Source organism: Plasmodium yoelii (assembly GCF_900002385.2).
Source record: "Plasmodium yoelii strain 17X genome assembly, chromosome: 5".
Classification (NCBI taxonomy): Eukaryota; Apicomplexa; class Aconoidasida; order Haemosporida; family Plasmodiidae; genus Plasmodium; species Plasmodium yoelii.
In genome coordinates this window covers 813,914-833,998 of record NC_036177.2, presented here as the reverse complement: position 1 = coordinate 833,998, position 20,085 = coordinate 813,914, and the positions used below count along the sequence as shown (strand labels likewise).

The following is a 20,085-nucleotide window of genomic DNA, read 5'->3' as shown; positions in this document are numbered from 1 at the left end:
ACACATGCATATATTGCATTTGTGTGTGTTTATACAATGCAAATACAAAAATTGTAACAAACTCAAAAACTTATGAAATAAGTGGCAAACCTGATAAATTCGCATAATATATGAATAAGTATATCTCCTTGTGCCTTTATTTGAATTTTACAAAAACACATAATAACTGAATATGAGAAATACTTAGCATGATAATGTATATACTTTATTCATTTTTTATTATATTTTTTTTTTTTTTCTTTATCTATTGATTTTCATCAATTAATATATTAACATAAATGCATTGTCTTTTTTTATTTTTTCCTTTTTTATTTTGAATTATTTTTTTATTTTGGATTATTTTTTTCAATGATACCTTGTGCTATATTTGTCGATTCTCCTCTGAATATGTACGTATATATATGTGTAATTTTTATTTACATCACTTTTAAAATAACATAATAAGACGAAGTTTAATAGAAAATAAATTCTCGCCATAAATTTATGCTGAGCTTATTTATTTATACACATTTTTCATATACACAAATATGGAAAAAAACTCATTGATGAGGTCGCTTTAAAGATATTAGTATTTTTCTTTTGCATATATATCATAACTACCCTTATTCTTTTTTTTTTTTTTTCACATTTATTATTTTTTTTTAAGATATATATCAATAATTTTCAAGGAAATTTATGATTAAAAGTTAAAGACTTATGTTTATAAATTGTTTTTAATTTATACACATGTAGTTTATATATTCGTGACCATGTATATATGTTGGTATTTTGCTTATCTTCATTACTAAAATTTATAACTGCATTACATAAGATTATATATATATTTCTCTCTATATATATATCCATACATATGCAAATCCAAAAGTAAAAGTTAATAAGATTTCATGCTTGCTTTGATTAATTGACGCAATATAACTTCGTTGTATTTTTTTTGTTTTTTGTTTAAGCTCTAATAAGAGGAGTTTTTCCGAAATGTTTTTCCTTTTTCATTTTTTGGGGTGTGTGTGTTTGCCTTTTCTATTTTATGTATAAATTGAAATAAAAAAGGGACCAACAAAAGCATATTATTATAATTAGAAAGGATATATATAGTATTTTTGTGTATGTATATATTAAGACTATAAAGCATTCCCCAAAGGGATGTGAATATGCCTTTGATAATAATATAGCATATTCTTGTAAAACCCTAAAGAAAATACATTTCAATAAACATATTAAAATTTTACTTAAAAATAAATCGACAAACTATCCCAGCTTTTATAAAAATATAAAATAGGTCTTATGGTTCAATGATTATTTTTGCTTTATTACATAATTTTTTTTACAGTTATTGAATTAGAAAGTATATTATATATATAATTAGTAGTATAAAATAAAACAATATTCATAATTAAGTAATATTTTTTTCGTTCATTTTTTTAGTAATTTTTATTTTATGCTACCCAAAGGGTATATTGATAATTAATTCTAAATTGTGAAAATTATATTATATATATTATATATTTCTACATGCATACAAATGTGTATAAATACATGCAATGCATGCGCTAATGAAGAATTAAAATAATATATAATATCAATGACGCTTATTTTTTCTTCATCCATTATACTATAATTTATAAATTAAAAAAATTATCCTTTAATCTTACCCATATTTCATATATTCGTAAAAACATTATAGTGTATAGCATTTAAAGGATATCACTTCAAAAGATTGGAAAGAAGAAAGAAGTATAAGAAAAAGAGGGAACACATATATTAGTATTGAAAATTGGATATTAATTGAAATTATAAAATAATACTCTCTTTGGAAATATTCACAAAGATATCAAGCAGAGATTCATATACATTAATATTATATTAAAACGAAAAAGGATAAACGATATAACAACTTTCTACTCTTATAACTTCTAAAGTGATAAGGGAATTAATCAAGACATTATAAGATAAAAATACCTAGAGAAAATTAAAACAACAAAATAAAATATAATTATAATAATAAACAACCATAAGATATATAATGAATCACCAAGCAGCTTTGACGAGAAAACAATGTGACTTCACCAAGCTGTTAGTATTTCAAAAAAAAAAAAAAAAATTATAAATAACGTTGAAAATTGAAATTACACATATCTTCTTATCTATATATGTCGATTTATCATTTGTGCTTTTATTATATGTTTACATTTTTTCCTTTCTCTAATTTTTGTGTCTTTAATTATGCTATCATAGTCGTCTTAGTCTCATAAAAAAAAACTAATACAAAAATAGCCACTTTTATACATTTTATATTTTTTTTTCCAGTATTATGGCTGGGTACGATTTAGAATTAAACAATGGAAGTACACAAGATTTTGATGTTATGTTTCATGGGCCAAATGGAAGTAATAAAATAAATAAAGTTCAAATTCCTTAATATTTTATAATTTCCATATTATATAACTTATGGTTGTATATATATTTTTTTATTTCCTTTTATATAATAGCTGCCTATGAAGGAGGAATTTGGAAAGTTCATGTAACTTTGCCAGATGATTACCCATTTGCATCTCCTTCCATTGGATTTATTAATAAACTCTTACATCCTAATGTTGATGAAGCATCTGGATCTGTATGTTTAGATGTTATTAACCAAACCTGGACCCCCTTATATAGTATACATTTTAGAAACTTCATAAACATGTGTACATATCCAATATATCCATATTTTAGGTTGTACATTTTCCTAAATCTCATATATCAGTATCACATTATATATTTATTCTTCTCCTAAGGTCTTGTAAACGTGTTTGAAGTATTTTTACCCCAATTGCTTACCTACCCTAATCCATCTGATCCCTTAAACAGTGATGCTGCTTCCCTACTTATGAAAGATAAAAATATTTACGAAGAAAAAGTAAAAGGTATTACAATATCATTTTTTTAGACCATTATATTTATTTTCACTTATTTCTACAAAAAATATTTTATGCTAATTCTTGGTATTGGAAACAGTTTGTTATATAATTACTATGATTCATTACATATTATCATTTTTTATTCGTCTTCTATCAGAGTATGTAAAATTATACGCAAGTAAAGATTTATGGGAACAGCAAAAAAAAGATAAAAATCCGTCAAAAATGAATGGTAATATATCACCTGTTAGTGAATTATCATATGCTGACCAAGAAATTCAAGATATAGATTTGGATAACCTATAAAATATTCATAATTCTATAATTCTATAATTCTATAATTCCGAATAATTATGCATTATTAAAAATTTTTTTTTTGTATATATTTTTATGTTTATACACATAACCGTGTGTACCTATCTATACTCCTTATTTATAAAAGAATATCAAATCTTGGTACAAATAAAGGAAATGGTTGCTAAAATGAGATCAACATGATATATAAACATCTGTTTTCTCAATACAATAATAGTTATATATACACACAAATCCATTATTTAACCAAATGATTTATCCCACTTTTATATTTACTTTTTTTTTTTAGAAAAACTAATATTTTTTTTTATTTACATATTTTTCGTTTTTTTTTCACTTGTTAAGCATATATACCCAAAATTATTTTATATATTATTATATATGCATATATCTCTTATATATACATATAGCTTATTCTACATTTCATAGACAAAAAACATTTTAATATTATAAATATTTTTTTAATATAATTTTTATTCCATATATTATCATTTTTTCTTAAGTTTTTAAAAATATACGTTTTTTACATCTATAGGTTTACCTTGGACAAAACCGATTTTTTTTTATTATTTTAATTAAAAATTTTATTTATCAAATGTAATTAATTGATCATCGTTTCGTTTGATTAATATGTATGCAAACAGGGTTAAAAACATAGTATAATTTATGTTTTAAAAAAAAAAAAAAATGTAAAACAGGCTAAACTAGCTAAATTAAAAAAATATATCATATTTTTAAAACTAAAACATATTTTATTCATATATAATATGTGTTCTTTTCCATTCAGTATTGTCTATACATTCAAGCAACATCGATATATGTTTTTTTGTAAAATAATATTTTCACTGTTTTAGTGGTCCATTATAACTCTTTTTTTTATTTCTTTTTTTATTAACCCTTAGAAATGATTCATTTAAATAAGTTTCATCATTTAATGTTTGCTTATTTCGAACAAAACCAATCTGTAAATTATCTTTATCAAAAATAGTGTAATAGGATTTTAAAAAAACTTGTCCTAATGTCCAACCATTTATATTGTCTTCATCGGATTGTATACCTATGATACATTCTTTTGTTGAATTTACTTCATCTATATATTCTATGACATAATCATTAGGAGATAAAACTAATTCAATAACAGACAATCCTTTTATTGATTCAATTTCTTTTGATTTTATTTGAAAAATTATATATGGTAATTTGTGTTTATCTTCACAAGAATTTATTGTTAGATCATTTAAATAATTTTCCATTGTTTTTTTAGGCGCATATATTAAAAAGGTTCCAGTATCAACTATTGATCTATTACTTCCATCATGAAATCCTTCATATTTTACAATAACTTCATCTTTTCTTTCATTCATATATGGTTGTTTTTCCTTTCGTATTCCTAAAATGTCAACTATTTTGAAAAGAAATAGTGGAAAACAATCCGTTATGAATATTATTATTTTTACACGCATATAAATATATTGAAAAGATAGCAAACTAATAATGTCGTCTGAACTTTCTTTTATACAAACTTGTCCAAAACCCCATTTCTGTTGAAACTGGGCTCCAACTAGCATAAATGGAAAATCCGCCAAAATACGTAAAAAGGTATAAGCATATGAATGTATATATATATATCTTCATTCGGTTTAACATTCTTTTTAGTAATTAAAATGAATCAATGCTTAAATATATTTTTTATTTACATAATTTTTTCATCAGGACTTCTTTTAAAACGATTATCTATTCCACCTAGTGTTATATACCCTCCTATAAAACAAAAATAGATACATAAAAATAAAAAAAATAACTTATTATAATAAATAAAAATATATAGAATAATTTGCTATTAATTTTACCTGTGTTAGTTATATAATAACCAAACATGTTCTTGTAATTTTTATCTGTTAAAATTTTTTCATCTTTTAAATGATCTAAACTAAGATATTTGTAAAAAATATCGAATTTTTTCTACCTCATTTAAAAATTACACAATAAATGAAAATAAAACTGGATGTGAATTATAAAAAATTGAAAGGAAGAATGTAAAAAAATTTTAAGACGAACAAGGGTTTTATTCCTCGCTTTTGAGAATCTTCATTTTCGAATCCAAGTCCTATTATCCCATCCTAATTAATTAAAAAAAATAATAAATGAGTAAACACTAATGTAGTATATAAATAAAATTGAATGAAAATGAACTAATGGAATAGATTACAGTGTATATATGCCCCCAAATATATTTACCCATTTGAATTTTTCCAAAACAGGTATATCTATGCTTGTCTATAACCAATAAATGATTTTTATTTCGCATGTTCAGATGATTAAATGTTTTACTATTATTTTATTGCATTTTTATTTATTTTTATAAGCATAGTGCTTATTTTTCATACGGCAAATGCTATATTCGTATGGGGAATGGCAAAGCCAGGGCCTAGGTAAACCGTATCATAGCCTAAAATAATTAACCAATATGAAATCATATATTATATGTAGAGAGAAGTGATATAGATATATAAAAACTTGAGACGAATATTGGAGAATATTTTATTTTGAAACAATCTATATAATTATTTTCACGTGATGATTTTCACATTTATGAATAATATTAACATGACCATTTGATTAGTTAGTAATACAGCCTAAAAACAAATTATAATATATTATCTAAAAGATATACAGTAGGGATACCATCAAATCCTACTAACTTTCCACTGAGGTAATTTATCTCCAATACACTTGGTAACCCTTTATTGTCATATTTATATTTAAACGATTGGGTACGTTCATATTTATTATGGATATTATTTTTTGTAAATTTACAAGTTTTAAAAGGTACCCAAAATTCAGTTGAACCTGTATCAAATAAAACATTAAATATGTTTTCTGAATTATCACCTATTGCTATCTTACCATAATAAGTAGACAATTTATCAGAAGCTATGTTTTGTTTATACAATTTTAATAACAAAACATTGTCTTTTTTTTCATTTATTTGTATAAAAGATTTATTTATAAAAGGTTTGGAATTTTTTAATTCTCCTAATATATTTAAAGAATTATTGTCTACATTATTTTTTAATTCGTTTAACCCTAAAGAAAATAAACCTTTACCAAGAGTTTTTTGGGGTATAGCTAATATGCAATTGCATAAAAACAATTTCAGAAAAAATATAATGGCAAAATGGTGATACACACTTTTCATGGTTTATACACTTGTACGACAAAGAAAAAAACAAATAAAATATAAATTGATACGAAAATGCCAATGTGGTAAAATAAAAAAATTAACAAATTAAGCTTAGAACTTTAAGAAGTTGAGAATATTAAAACAGAAAAAAAAAAAATACCCTTTCTAATTATGCACACATATTATCAAGGAAAAATACATATTTTCGAATGGCTCTATATTTTTCTATTTTAATACAGTTTACAATATTTTATAAAATATAAAAAAATGTTGCATGTCTATTAGTTCTATTAAATTTGTTTAATGTCCCTACACTTATTTTTATTTTTTTTTATCCCGTTTACCCATTATTCGTTCACTTATTTGCGTATCCATTTAAATACTTATTTATTTTTAAATATCAATAAAAATAAGTTTATTTACTTAAATTATCAAAAACAACATACACACAAATACAGTAATAATAAAAACAAAATTAATAAAATATTATACATATAACTATATGCAATATGTATATCTTCAAAAATGTAAATATTTATTACAAATATACTTTTTTTTTTTTTAAATAGTCAATGTTGAAATAATTCCCAAAGTACTCTGATAATATGAATTTTCAAAATAATAAAAAATGTTCACAATACACACAATATTATATATGTGATATATACACATGAATTAATATGGATATAATAACACAATTACTTCAATATAAAATATAAATAAAGAAAACAATTGTATATTAAAATATATTGCTATTACATAATAATTGTTCGATTTATTCTTTAATAATATATCCCCTCATAGTGTTGTTATTTTATTTATTCTTCATTATTTATCTCACTATTTTGTTCATTATTCATTTCATTATTCATTTCATTATTCAATTGATTTAACTCATTATTATTTTCACTATTTTCTTCTTTTACAACATTTGGATGTTCTTCGGCCCATCGTTCATTTTCTTCTTCGACTTTTTGTAAATGCTCATTAATATTTTTCTCTTTTTGAACAAAATTGTTAAATCCAGTAACAATTAATTGGTTATTAAAATATGCCTCAATATTTTTTCCTGTAATTGCTACAATAGTACCAGGCGTATTATATACAGAACAATTATAAAAAACTAACTGTACATCATTTATAAATTCTTGAGGGGATGAATATTGGCCTTTTTTTAATTTTGCTTTTATGCAACTAAATGACATGGGATTTTTAATAACATCATAATAATCAGGACAATTTTGTTTTTTAGTATCCACTAATCTTTCAAATATATGACCACCTTCATATTTACTTAATGACTGAATTATTTGGTTAGCTAATGAATACCATTGTTTGTTAAATGGGTCATTTAAATTACTATTTTCATTTTTTATTACATCCCCATTTTTCGGCCATAAGGCTAAATCTGGAAATTTACGTTCGAATTCTTTTATTTTTATTAAAGGGGCATCTAACCATAATTCAGGGTCCTCCTCTAAGGGCTGATATTGCAATTTGTATTTCTTTCTTTGTGTGTCACCTAGTAAGTTCAAAAGGGGGGAGTTGATGTGTATATATGGAATGCCTTTTATTTTTATTTTATTATATTATATTATATTATATTTTATTATACTTTATTTTATTTTTATTATATTTTATTTTATTTTATTTTTATTTCTTCTTTCGTTACCACTGCTAGTAGGGTCCACATTGGAACTCACGTTGGCATTGGATTCACTTTTTACAGAGCCCAAAGATTGGGTTGCATTCAATTCTGCAAAAAAAAATGAGCAAAATAAATGGAAGTATTAATTCATCCATGAATGATAATATGATAAACAGACGAGATATTCGCATTTTTTTCATCGCTCAGAGACAATAAAATTAATTACAATATTAACCATTAATAAGTGCATAAAAAATGAAAACACTAAAATATAAATACATCATAATACTAATGGGAATGCAATAATATGGGGGATTATAAACATATAAAATTAGTAAATTATTTTTTATTTTATTTTTCCTTCTATAACTTACTTGCATTTTTGGGCTGTGTATGTACGACACTTCCAGATTTCGCTAAAGTACCAGCATTTTTTAGAAGATTAATAATATTATTATGACCATTCCCTTTAGCAAAAGTTAAAGCTGTTCTTCTTTGTGCATCTTTTATTGAAGGGTTAACTCCATTTTCGAGTAAACATTTAACTGTATCATATCTACCATCTCTACATGCATAAAATAAGCATGTTTGTTTATTTAAATCTAATAAATTTGGATTTCCTCCTTTTTTAATTATAATATCAACACATTCAGTTTTTCCTTCTCTCGATGCATAAAATAAGCATGTTTGACCAAAATTATCTGCATCATTAGGGTTACAACCTTTTTCAATTAAATACTTACATAATTGAAGATGCCCTTCCCTTGCTGCATAAAATAAACAGGTTTGTTTCATCAAATCTTTTGATACAGGATTGCATATACCAAATTTTTCAATTAATAATTGACATATCTTTACTGATTCTTCGTCATTTTTTCTTGCTGTTACATAAAATAATGGTGTTGATTGTGTTTGTTTGTCTATTATCTCAATTTTCTTTTTAAACTCTCCATTTTCATCTGCTTCATATTCTTTATAATTCTCTTCTAAAAATTTGTGTACATTTTCAATGGAGTCTTCTCTAATTGATTTTATCAATGGCAGCGTATTAAAATCTTCGTACATCATTTATTCCCCCCACAAAAAAAAAAAATTATATAACAAGGGTTAATATCGAGGCATTATTCGTGCATATATACATATATATGCCTATATATACTGACAATCCTTATATATATATGTTTATATATATATTTATATATATATATTTATTTATTATTTACGAATTTCTATTTTATATTTTTGATATTATTCAAATTTGTTTCTCAGGTTATCTCATTCTATATCATTTAATGCTAGCATAAATATAATTAATGCTTCTAAACAATATGTATATAAATAAGCATTATACATATGCAACTTAAATGTGGGTTATATTTCATAATACTTCAGTGACCCCATATAGCCATTCAATACAAATTTATTATATTAAAAATAAAATCAAATAATATACATAGAAAAAATAAATAATCAAATATATATATTTATATATACAATATACATATCATAGATTAAAAATGAAAAAATCGAAAAGGAAATAATCAAATAAATGGTACTTCCTATAATGACAAAAAATAATAATTCTTTAATTTAAAGTATTTGTTTTTTTTTCAACTTTTTTTTTATATCTATGATGAAAAGCTAAAAAAATGTAAATTTTTGTTAATAAAAATTAAATATATATTTTTTTATAAATATACGAGAAATTACCATATTAAATGCAAAGTATTTATATATAATTGGGATGATATTATGCACGTATGTATTAATACCTATATTTTATTATATGCATATAATTTATTTTACAAAAATATGTAGCTATATATATCCATATTAAAATAAACAATATATAGTTTATCACTATTCCTCATACATTTTTTGTTTATTTTAATATATCGATTTGTTTTAAAAGTTTATCTATATTTGCATTATAACCTTATTTATATATATATGAAATCGATTTAGATTCATTTACCCCCTAATTTATATTAATATATACATAAATAAATATCATATATAATTATTTACACGAAAAAATATATTATCATCAAGAAAATGCATATTTACAATTATCACATGTTTTTAAATGTTATGATCAATTGTATATTATATATATGTATATAACTTACTTGGGGGATATTATTTTTTGTCAATTTTTCAATAATAACAACAATAGTTGTGCGAATACCACTATAATAAATAATACATCAATGGAGACAGGAGAAAAAAGTTTATAATTGAAGTAATTTTTATTTTTTAGTTGGTTATACCAAAAGAAAAAAAAATAATAATTTTAACAAAAGCACGGGAATAATCCCCTCAATTCGAATAAATAATATCTAACGATTATGTTTATGAAATACTTCTAACATAATGCGTGGAAGCAATTTTAATTAACAAAATTAAAAAGGCTAAGGAAAAAAACTAAGAAAAAAATTGAGTGTCAATTCGAAAGACATTCATAAAAAAACTACACATATTTGTACTGTATAATTAGTTAATACCAAGAAATAACAAAAATGAGGATTCAAATTAAGGGAGGAATTTGGAAAAACTGCGAAGATGAAGTTCTGAAAGCAGCTGTTATGAAATATGGATTAAATAATTGGTCTCGTGTTGCTTCCTTACTTGTTCGAAAATCAGCAAAGCAATGTAAAGCACGTTGGTATGAATGGTTGGACCCATCTGTTAAGAAAACGGAATGGAGCAAAGAAGAAGAAGAAAAATTATTACATCTAGCGAAATTATTTCCAACTCAATGGAGAACTATTGCCCCTATAGTTGGGAGAACAGCACAGCAATGTTTAGAACATTATGAATATTTATTAGATGAAGCTGAAGGAAAAGTTTATGATAAAAATAAAAATCCTAGGCATTTGAGACCAGGTGAAATTGACCCTGCTCCTGAAACTCGGCCTGCTCGTGCTGATCCTGTTGATATGGATGATGAAGAAAAAGAAATGTTAGCAGAAGCTAAAGCTAGATTAGCAAATACTAAAGGGAAAAAAGCTAAAAGAAAAGCCAGAGAAAAACAATTAGAACAAGCAAGAAGATTAGCATTATTACAAAAAAAAAGAGAACTAAAAGCAGCTGGTATTGTTTCAAATAATCATTATAAAAAAAATGATAAAAATAAAATCGATCATATTAATGAAATTTTATTTGAAAGAAAACCATTAAAAGGTTTTTACAATGTAGAAAATGAACAAAATATTGAAGACCAATCTCAATACAGAAATAATAACGACCAAAGCATATCTGGTGACAATAATAACAAAATAAGAAGCATAAAATCGATGGAAGTAGAAAATATAAATAAATTAACTGATTTGGGTCAAGATGATAATAAACAAAATAAAAGAGGTAAAAAAAATAAAAACGAAGAGCATGACCTTTTAAATGCTATCGAAAATTATGATAAACAATTTAACGAATTAAGTCATCTAAGAAAACGGGTTCGATTAAATTTGCCTGAACCTGTTTTAAATGAAAATGAATTAGATGAAATTATTCAAATTAATAAAGAAGCAACATCTTTTAATCAAATAATAAAGGATTATAATGATAATAATCTGGCAAACGGTCCTATAAATAATATATTACCTAGTATCGCCAGTACACCATTTGTATTAAATCAAGGAGATATGTTATCATCTATAGGAACAAATTTTTACAATGATAACAATAAGTCAATAAAATTCTCAAGCGTCTTAGATCATAGTATACAACAAGCGGCTCAAAGTATAATATCGAACAATATGAATATGCCCATCTTGTATAGAAATGAAGAATTCACAAAAGATTCTCAAAAAAAAGGACAAAATAATAAAAGTTATTCTAAAAATGATGAAACTATAGAAGAAGGAAACATATTTGATGATGATGATAATAATGCCTTTGATGATATTAGAGAACGTTCAAAAAAAATAAAAGAAGAAATTGAAAATAATAAAAATAAAATTAAAAATGAAGAAAATATAGCAGAAAATCAAAGAATATCCGCCAAAAATAAAATTATTAGTGATATAAAAAGTTTTAGAAAAAATATAAGTGTATATGCACAATCTATTATATCCTATAAAGGTTTTAAAAATGATAACTCGATGATTAATCCTAGTGCATTAGTAAATGAAGATATGATTGATGAAGATGATGATAATTATGAGGAAAGGGTAGATAGAGCTAAATTGCTTATAAAATCGTCTTTAGCAAATTTGCCAAAAGAAACAAATGTTATCGAACTACAAATACCAGAGAAAGATAATATTCCAAATGATGATGGAGAAATGGGTTTGGAATTAGAAGAAGATGCACAAGAAGCTGAAAAAAGAAAAAAAATGGAAGAAATAAAAAAAGAACAAGATAAATTTAATAAACAAAATAAAGTTATTCAATGGAATTTACCACGACCATATTTCTTACAAAAAATAAATATTTTCAATGTACCAAATATAAATATAAATGAAGAAGAAAAATTAATACAAAAAGAATTATTATCTTTGATAAAAAATGATATGTTTAATTATCCCATTAAAGGAGCTGAGCCTGTCCAAAGTATGATGTCAAATTCTGACGATATAGAAGATTCCTATATACAGCTAGCTCGAAACTCTATCAATGCAGAAATCGAAAAAAATAAGAATCTTGGAATTAAAAATGGGTATTCGTTTATCCAATTTGTTAATAATGCAGTAAATCCTAATACTACGTTAAAAGAAAATGAACAAAATGAAAATTCAAATGGAACAAATAATGAAACTGAAATTGATGAGGGAGATAAAAATCCTTGGGCTGATATAAATGAAAAAGTTATGTTTTTCCCTTCAAAAAATGTTTATACATTTGTTGAAAATATGCAAGAAAAGGATATAATAGAATGCTATAAATACAAATGTGATAATTTAAAAAAATTAATTAATAAAAATATGGAGATGTATAAAAAAATTGAAAATAAATATGATATATATACTAAAGGATATCAACTAAAACTAAAAAGTTACAAAAAAACGTTTAACGCTAATTTTAATACATATATTAATCATTTGAGCGAACAAGAAGCTTTATATAATTTGCATGAAGGGGAAAAAATTTATGCATTACAGCGTATGCAACAAGAGAAGGAAGAAAATAAAAAGGAGCTAGAATATCACAAATCTTTACAAAATATATATGCTGAGTTGCTTGCCACAAATGAACAATTGAAACATGCTGAAAGAAATAAATAAAAATATATATAATTATACCAGTCTGAAATATATAAAGTATAAAAAAATTAAAAAAACGCGTTTTAATTATATTTAATGAACCGCAGGTGTTCTTCCAAAGTTCACCCTTACATTATGATTCGAAATTTAATCCAATTTTTCTTTTTATTTTTTCACATTTTTTTTTTCGATTTTTTCTTTTTTTGTATTAATAAAATAGAACAAAACAGTGACATATTTTTATCACGTATCGCTTTAAAGTTCTTATACGATTTACGATGCGTAAAATTTTCTTATGTGTATATTCTTCACCCTATAATGTTATGCCTATATGTGCATTATATTTTTTCTTAACTACTCCCACACTTGAATGCAACGAGTGTCCTTTATTTTATAAATTAAATTTTTTTGAAATGTATAAAACAGTTTAGTTTAATTTGTTTGATAAGTTAAATTTTTACTTCAAAAAATGAAAAAATATGTATATACATGCAATATATGTATATATATATATATAACAAAAAAATATGAAAAAAAAAATGGGTTATTTTCCCTAATGTATATCAACTTCATCGTTCATCAGCATTGTTTATCTGAAACTTGGAACTTTTCTCACTTTTTTCCTTTACCTTTCATATACCCACAAACACAATTTTTGATTCCACATTGTGGACATTTTGGCATAGTCAAAAATTTTGAGTATTCTTGTTCATCTCCTGAGGAGTAATCAATTATTTTATTGGGTTGAGTATATTGGTAAGCTTTTAAAAAATAGTCATTTTCTTTTTTATTTAACTCTCTTTTTCTTAATATGTCAACAATATCATCTTCCTTTTCATCTGTGTTTTTAATTTCATTATCTATATCTTCATAAGTATTTTTTCCATCTTTTGTATTTACAATATATTTAGAATATGGATCGATGTGTCTTTTCTTTTCATATGCATTTGAAGTATGCAAACCAATTGTTGGATTCATTTTTACTCTTTTATTTTTTTTCTTAATTATAACTTTTCCCGATTCAGTAATATGTATATCCTCAGGTATATTATCCATATTAAATATATTTTCTGTATTCACATAAAATGAATTATCTACACTTTTTGTTACATTTGCCTCTTTGTTAATATATTGTAAAACTCCATTTTGAGAATTATTATCATAATAGATTATACAATTACCATTAGTGGTACCTAAAAATAGTTGTTTTATTGTTTCATTATAGCATGTAGATATAATTCCACAATCCTCATATATTTCACTATAAACCATATTAAAATTACAACTTGATATATCATATATTTTTAATGCACCTTCGATACTTTTATTTATTTTATTATCACATGAAGCCATCTCATTAAGATATTTGTTAATATCATCTTCTCCTTTGTACACTTTTATATAATTGTCCATAGTATACTTTTTCATTTTGGCCTTTATTTCAGCTTCTTTGTTTTCATGTTCCTCTAAATCTACCATATTTTCAAAATTAATTATATTTTCTTTGTCTTCATTTACCCATGTATCTTCTTCATTGATATCGGATCTTGCCTTCCTTGATCCTACTATTTTATCATTATTATTTCTATTTTTTATTTTGTTTTCTGCTTTTTTCCTTTGTGTTCCAATTACTAAATATTTTTCTCCAGGCCCATAAAAGGACATGTTACTTTTCGAAATAAATGTATCCACATTTTCTATTGTATTAATTGGGGTTTGTAAATTTCTTCGATCCCAATATTTGATTGTTTCATCTAAACTTCTAGTAAAAAAATAATAATCCATTTTTTTCGAAGTTAATATATCAATTATAGAATTTTTATGGCATAACCCTTTTTTATTACCACTACTCATATTATAATCTGATCTATAACTATACATGTAATCATTAGATATTTTATTTCGGATATCTAATTGGCCATTTTCACATCCTATTAATATTGTATTACCATCTTTACTAAAATCACAACACAATACATTATTATTCATAATATTTTTTTCATTCAAAATTTTTAAACATTGATTATGTACTAATTCATTATCGATACCATAAGTATTTTTTTCATTTTTTAAATCCCATATTCTTAGTGTACTATCTAACGAACCACTTATAAATATATTATTATTATTAGGGTGAAATTTACAACAATTTATTTGTCTCATATGCCCTTTTGTTTTATTAACATCTGTAATATACATATCACCTCGAATTGTATTTTTAATTAATTCACATTTCATATTATAAACATAACATTTATATCCATATCCCAAAAGAATGAAATTATTATTTATATCCAAACTATTAACAATAGAATTTTCTGATAAATTTATAAGTTTTGTATAATTTTTTTCATATTTATTCATATTTTTAAATTCGTATATTCTTACATTATGATCATTACCTGATATAATTAGACTATTACCATTATTCATTATTTTAGTATTACATATATGTTTGTTATTTATATTTATTGTCTCTTTTTTCATATTAAAAAATATTTTTTCTCCCTTTATCTCATTTTTTTCGTTATTATATACGTCTTCTGAACTATTATTTTCCTCCACACTTTTATTACTTTGTTTTTCATTTTCATTGTCAGATTTAAATTCATTTGAACCATCTCCATCCGAAAACTCGTTTGAGTATTCGCTATCCCCTACTACGTCGTCTTCGTTCATTATACTTTCCTAGTTTAGGTACAAAAAAATAGTAAATTATATGTAACTTCAAATATATTATGATATTATATTTTTATTCTTGTTTTATGTTTTATTTTCTTATTCCATTTACAACTTTATATTCTTTATGGGAAAATAAAAAAAATAAAAAAAATAAAAATTTTGCGTATAAAATATATGTTATTTTCAATTTATATTTATGCCGTTTGATATCCTTTACTATCCTTCTATATTATTCAAGACGCCATCAAATATGATTCATGTTGTTTTTTATCACTATATATATTAGCACAAATTAATATATTTTTATACTTTTATCAAGTTAACTACTTTGGTTCTTTTTGTTAGTAACAAAATGTAAGTACCTATGACATGCGACATGATGCTTTTTCATTATTATCCTGATAATTTCATAAAACAAAATCTTAAAATTATAAAAATAAATATTTAACCTAAAATGTTTTTATAATTAAACACATTTCATATTATTGAAAAATCATTAATTTTATGCATTGCATTATGTCAATTTATTTATATATTACGCTATTATTCCATTTTTTTTTTTTAATTTATATTTTATAACTAATAATTTTTTTTCATTTGTTTGGAAAATTAAGTTCATACTTTATAAATAGTTCTCTTTTTAAGAAATTGTTTTAATAAAATTTTATAACGTCTAAAAAAATATAAAATAAATATATAATACTATTCGTAGTCACAGTTGTATAAGCACTATATTGCGAGTCATTATATTCGTTTATATTTATTTATACTAGTCGATTTTTTATCATAAAAAAATAATTATGAAACTAAATAAATTCAAAATAAATTCAACAAACCCTTTCTCCTTTCTTAAAACATACATTTATGCATAAATTTGGAGACACACCTCAATATGTATAGTATAAAATTATATCTTTGCCAATAAGAGTTATTAAAAAGTAAAAAAGAGAAATAAACGAGCCATAAAATGGGGCAAATCAACATAAAGATATGTTATCATTGCATATGAATGTAGAAGGAAAACAAAATTAATATTAAATTAAAAATTTGAATAACAGTATTGATAGTAATATATACTATAACACTGGAGAGGATAATGGAAATAATAAGAATCATAACAATACATGTAATAATTATTATATTAATTTCATAACATTTTATATGTATGTTTATTTCTTTCAAATTGTTTGTTTTAAATGTTGCAAAATGTTCGTAATGCATGATGTAATGCATTATCATTGTTTGATGGACCTACGTAGTTTGCGAGTTGTTTTATTTTACTAGAAGCATTGTGTACTGCTATTGAATTTTCTACACCCTGTAACATCTCTACGTCATTTTCACCATCTCCTATAACTAATGCATCACTTAAGCTTATATTGAAATATTTACATAATGCTTTTACACCTTCAAATTTATTTGTATTATGATGAAACAATTCTACATATGTTTTAAATGTGTTAGCTACACAAATTTGATCTGAAAATTTGTCTTGATAAATTTTTAATATATTTGATAAGTTTTGTTCATTTAAGCTAATTAAAATTTTATATATTTTTGTATTTTTTAATTTTTCTTCATCAATAATATCAGGTTTTATACATTCAACTGTCATGTATTCCTCAATATGTTCATTTATTTCAAACGTATGTGTTTTTTCTAAACTATACCAAACTATATGTTTAACTAAATTGTGTTCTTTTGAAAAATTATATATATCCATTATTAAATTTTCATTTATATAATGATCAATTATTCTGTCACCATTCGGTCCATAAGTGATACAACCATTTAAATATATTCCTGGCATCAAACTTAAATTATTTTTTTTAACATCTTCTCCTATTACATCATTAGCTGAAAATATTGGACGGCCAGTAGCAAAAACTATTTTTATTCCTTTATTTTTTGCCTTTACTAAACTTTCTATATTTAATTCGGATGCTTTACTGTTATCATTTAATAATGTTCCATCTAAATCGGTAAAAATTATTTTTATATTATTTTTTAAATTATTTTTATCGACCGGTTTCCCATTGGAATCTCTTACAACGAGCATATTATTATTTTCTTCTGGACTCATTTTTTTTCTTTTTTATTCGTGTCTCTAAACCTAATTTATATAAATATATATTATTTTATATAAAAAAAAATATAACACCTTTTAGTAATGAAGATAAATTACATGAAATGAAAAGATGGCATAAAAATTTAGTAGTATATATAAATTTATGGGAGAAAAAAATTGGAAATTTACAAAATCCTATAAATATATGTAGTTCTTCTATATTGTATAAAATATTATATTTTGATATTATGTTATATTTATTTTTCTTAACTCTAATGTAAATGTATATATTGCTAAATTTTAAAAAATTAAACACATATTTTTAATTAATTACATAAATTACCAATATATATATATTATTTAATGTCCTTAAATTTATGAATTGTATATGTTAATTTCTATTATCGAAAAAATAAAATTGTTAAGTAAATATTTTTGTGCATTTTCCCATCATCTATAAATACAAAATCAGCTATGCTTAAGTGAAACTCTGAATACATGTATGCATATATAATATTAAAATATTGTGTGCTAAAAAATTGTATCGTTTTATTTTTATTTTTACATTTTTTTTTATTAACAATATGCGCCTTTAGTTATAACTTTCGCCAATTTGTTTTTTATAACTCTATTTTTAGTATTGTATTATTTTTCTTAATGAAAATACATAGATGGAAATAAATAAAAATAAAATAAAACAAGGGTAAAAATCATATTTTTTTAAAATAATAATAATAATAATATATACATATCACAATAACAACTATAGAAATAATAACATTAGTAAAATAATAAATATGGTTAAACATAAAGATTATAAAAAAAGCGATTTAATACAAATATTATCCTCTAGCGTTAGTAAAGAACGAAACAAAGCTGTGAAGTTATTAAAAAGATTTGAGCCATTACCCCGAAAACATTTAGATGATAAATTTGACGCAAAAAATGTGGTAGTTCACAAATATAGTGCTATAAAAGCTTACATGTAAGAACCAAAGAATTAATAAACCAAATGCTATAAAGAATTTTATATTCTATTTTACTCATTTTGTGGCAACTTTTCTGTTTCGAAGAAATATATATATTTATATATCGACACGTTTGTATATCCCATAATTATATTAATTTATTTACTCCCATATTTATACTACGCTTTATAGGTGTTGGCGATGTGATAAAGTAAAGCAGACCAATGTTAAAGTCCATTGGGAGACTATAGAAGGTAAGTATACAATTACGCACACATTTAATATATGTATACGAATGTATATATAGATGCTTATTATATTTTTTTTACATTGAAATTTTCGTTGGGCCACACTTTTTATAGGGTTGAAAACTATATGCACCTCTTGCCATAGTAATTTACTTTCGATAAAAGAGGTTGAAAGAGTGCGAAAAGACAACAATACAAATACTGAGCTTTTAAAAAATATAAATAAAATGTAGCAACATATAAATAAAATGTAGAAAAATATAAATAAAATGTAGCAACATACAAATAAGAGATATATTTTTTTTTCTTTACATACGCTTTCATTTTCATCCTTAGTTATTTGATTTTTTTGTTTCATTGATAATTAGCTTATTATATCATATACCCTTTTATTTCACTTTTTATTTATGCATTATGCAATGTGCTTTTTTTTTAGTTTCCTTTTATTATTTCACATTTTTTATAATATAAAAATATATTAACTATGGAATGAATGGAATTTGTTTGGCATATATATATATACACATTATGTTTTGTACACACAACTTATAAAAAAAATAATATGTATCATTGTTTTCATATTTCGTTGTGTTTTTTATTTATTCCTCATTTTAGCTTATATTAAATATATTTTAACATGTCTATAAAAATTTACATATTTTAAATACCCCTTTTATATATTAATTTAGGGAAAATTAAATATTATTTTTAATCATTATAAATTTATTATATTACCTCACTTATAAGTATATATATTACCTACCGTTAGGTTATAAAAATATGTAATACCATTAAATATAGAAAATATAAATTATTGAATGTCATTTTTTTAGTATAAAAAAAACTAGTATATTAATAGTATGAGGGGGCT

At 23.2% G+C, this 20,085-nt stretch overlaps 7 protein-coding genes across 7 annotated transcripts; 3 read left to right on the top strand and 4 right to left on the bottom strand.

Moving 5' to 3' along the window:
* Positions 1–2,020: 2,020 nt before the first annotated feature.
* Positions 2,021–3,203, top strand: PY17X_0518800 (ubiquitin-conjugating enzyme E2, putative; the record flags this gene model as incomplete). Its single annotated transcript, XM_022955246.1, has 5 exons — positions 2,021–2,070; positions 2,305–2,384; positions 2,487–2,654; positions 2,775–2,903; positions 3,055–3,203. The coding sequence occupies 5 exons, from the start codon at positions 2,021–2,023 to the stop codon at positions 3,201–3,203; spliced, it is 576 nt and encodes a 191-aa protein (XP_022811695.1).
* An 851-nt stretch (positions 3,204–4,054) lies between these two features.
* Positions 4,055–6,411, bottom strand: PY17X_0518700 (plasmepsin VII, putative; the record flags this gene model as incomplete). The annotated part of the gene is made up of 8 exons (XM_022955245.1): positions 4,055–4,614; positions 4,736–4,773; positions 4,910–4,973; positions 5,063–5,142; positions 5,271–5,332; positions 5,451–5,489; positions 5,600–5,661; positions 5,898–6,411. The coding sequence occupies 8 exons, from the start codon at positions 6,409–6,411 to the stop codon at positions 4,055–4,057; spliced, it is 1,419 nt and encodes a 472-aa protein (XP_022811694.1).
* An 803-nt stretch (positions 6,412–7,214) lies between these two features.
* On the bottom strand, positions 7,215–9,112 carry PY17X_0518600 (bromodomain protein 1, putative; the record flags this gene model as incomplete). Its single annotated transcript, XM_022955244.1, has 3 exons — positions 7,215–7,918; positions 8,069–8,152; positions 8,419–9,112. 3 exons carry the CDS (start codon positions 9,110–9,112, stop codon positions 7,215–7,217), a joined length of 1,482 nt encoding a protein of 493 aa, XP_022811693.1.
* A 1,451-nt stretch (positions 9,113–10,563) lies between these two features.
* On the top strand, positions 10,564–13,269 carry PY17X_0518500 (uncharacterized protein; the record flags this gene model as incomplete). The annotated part of the gene is made up of 1 exon (XM_726030.1): positions 10,564–13,269. The coding sequence occupies one exon, from the start codon at positions 10,564–10,566 to the stop codon at positions 13,267–13,269; it is 2,706 nt and encodes a 901-aa protein (XP_731123.1).
* Positions 13,270–13,860: 591 nt separating this feature from the next.
* Positions 13,861–15,927, bottom strand: PY17X_0518400 (WD repeat-containing protein 70, putative; the record flags this gene model as incomplete). The annotated part of the gene is made up of 1 exon (XM_726031.1): positions 13,861–15,927. The coding sequence occupies one exon, from the start codon at positions 15,925–15,927 to the stop codon at positions 13,861–13,863; it is 2,067 nt and encodes a 688-aa protein (XP_731124.1).
* Positions 15,928–17,122: 1,195 nt separating this feature from the next.
* PY17X_0518300 (Cof-like hydrolase) lies at positions 17,123–18,013 on the bottom strand (the record flags this gene model as incomplete). The annotated part of the gene is made up of 1 exon (XM_726032.1): positions 17,123–18,013. The coding sequence occupies one exon, from the start codon at positions 18,011–18,013 to the stop codon at positions 17,123–17,125; it is 891 nt and encodes a 296-aa protein (XP_731125.1).
* Positions 18,014–18,795: 782 nt separating this feature from the next.
* Positions 18,796–19,447, top strand: PY17X_0518200 (conserved protein, unknown function; the record flags this gene model as incomplete). The annotated part of the gene is made up of 3 exons (XM_726033.1): positions 18,796–18,983; positions 19,159–19,220; positions 19,329–19,447. 3 exons carry the CDS (start codon positions 18,796–18,798, stop codon positions 19,445–19,447), a joined length of 369 nt encoding a protein of 122 aa, XP_731126.1.
* Between the last annotated feature and the right edge of the window lie 638 nt (positions 19,448–20,085).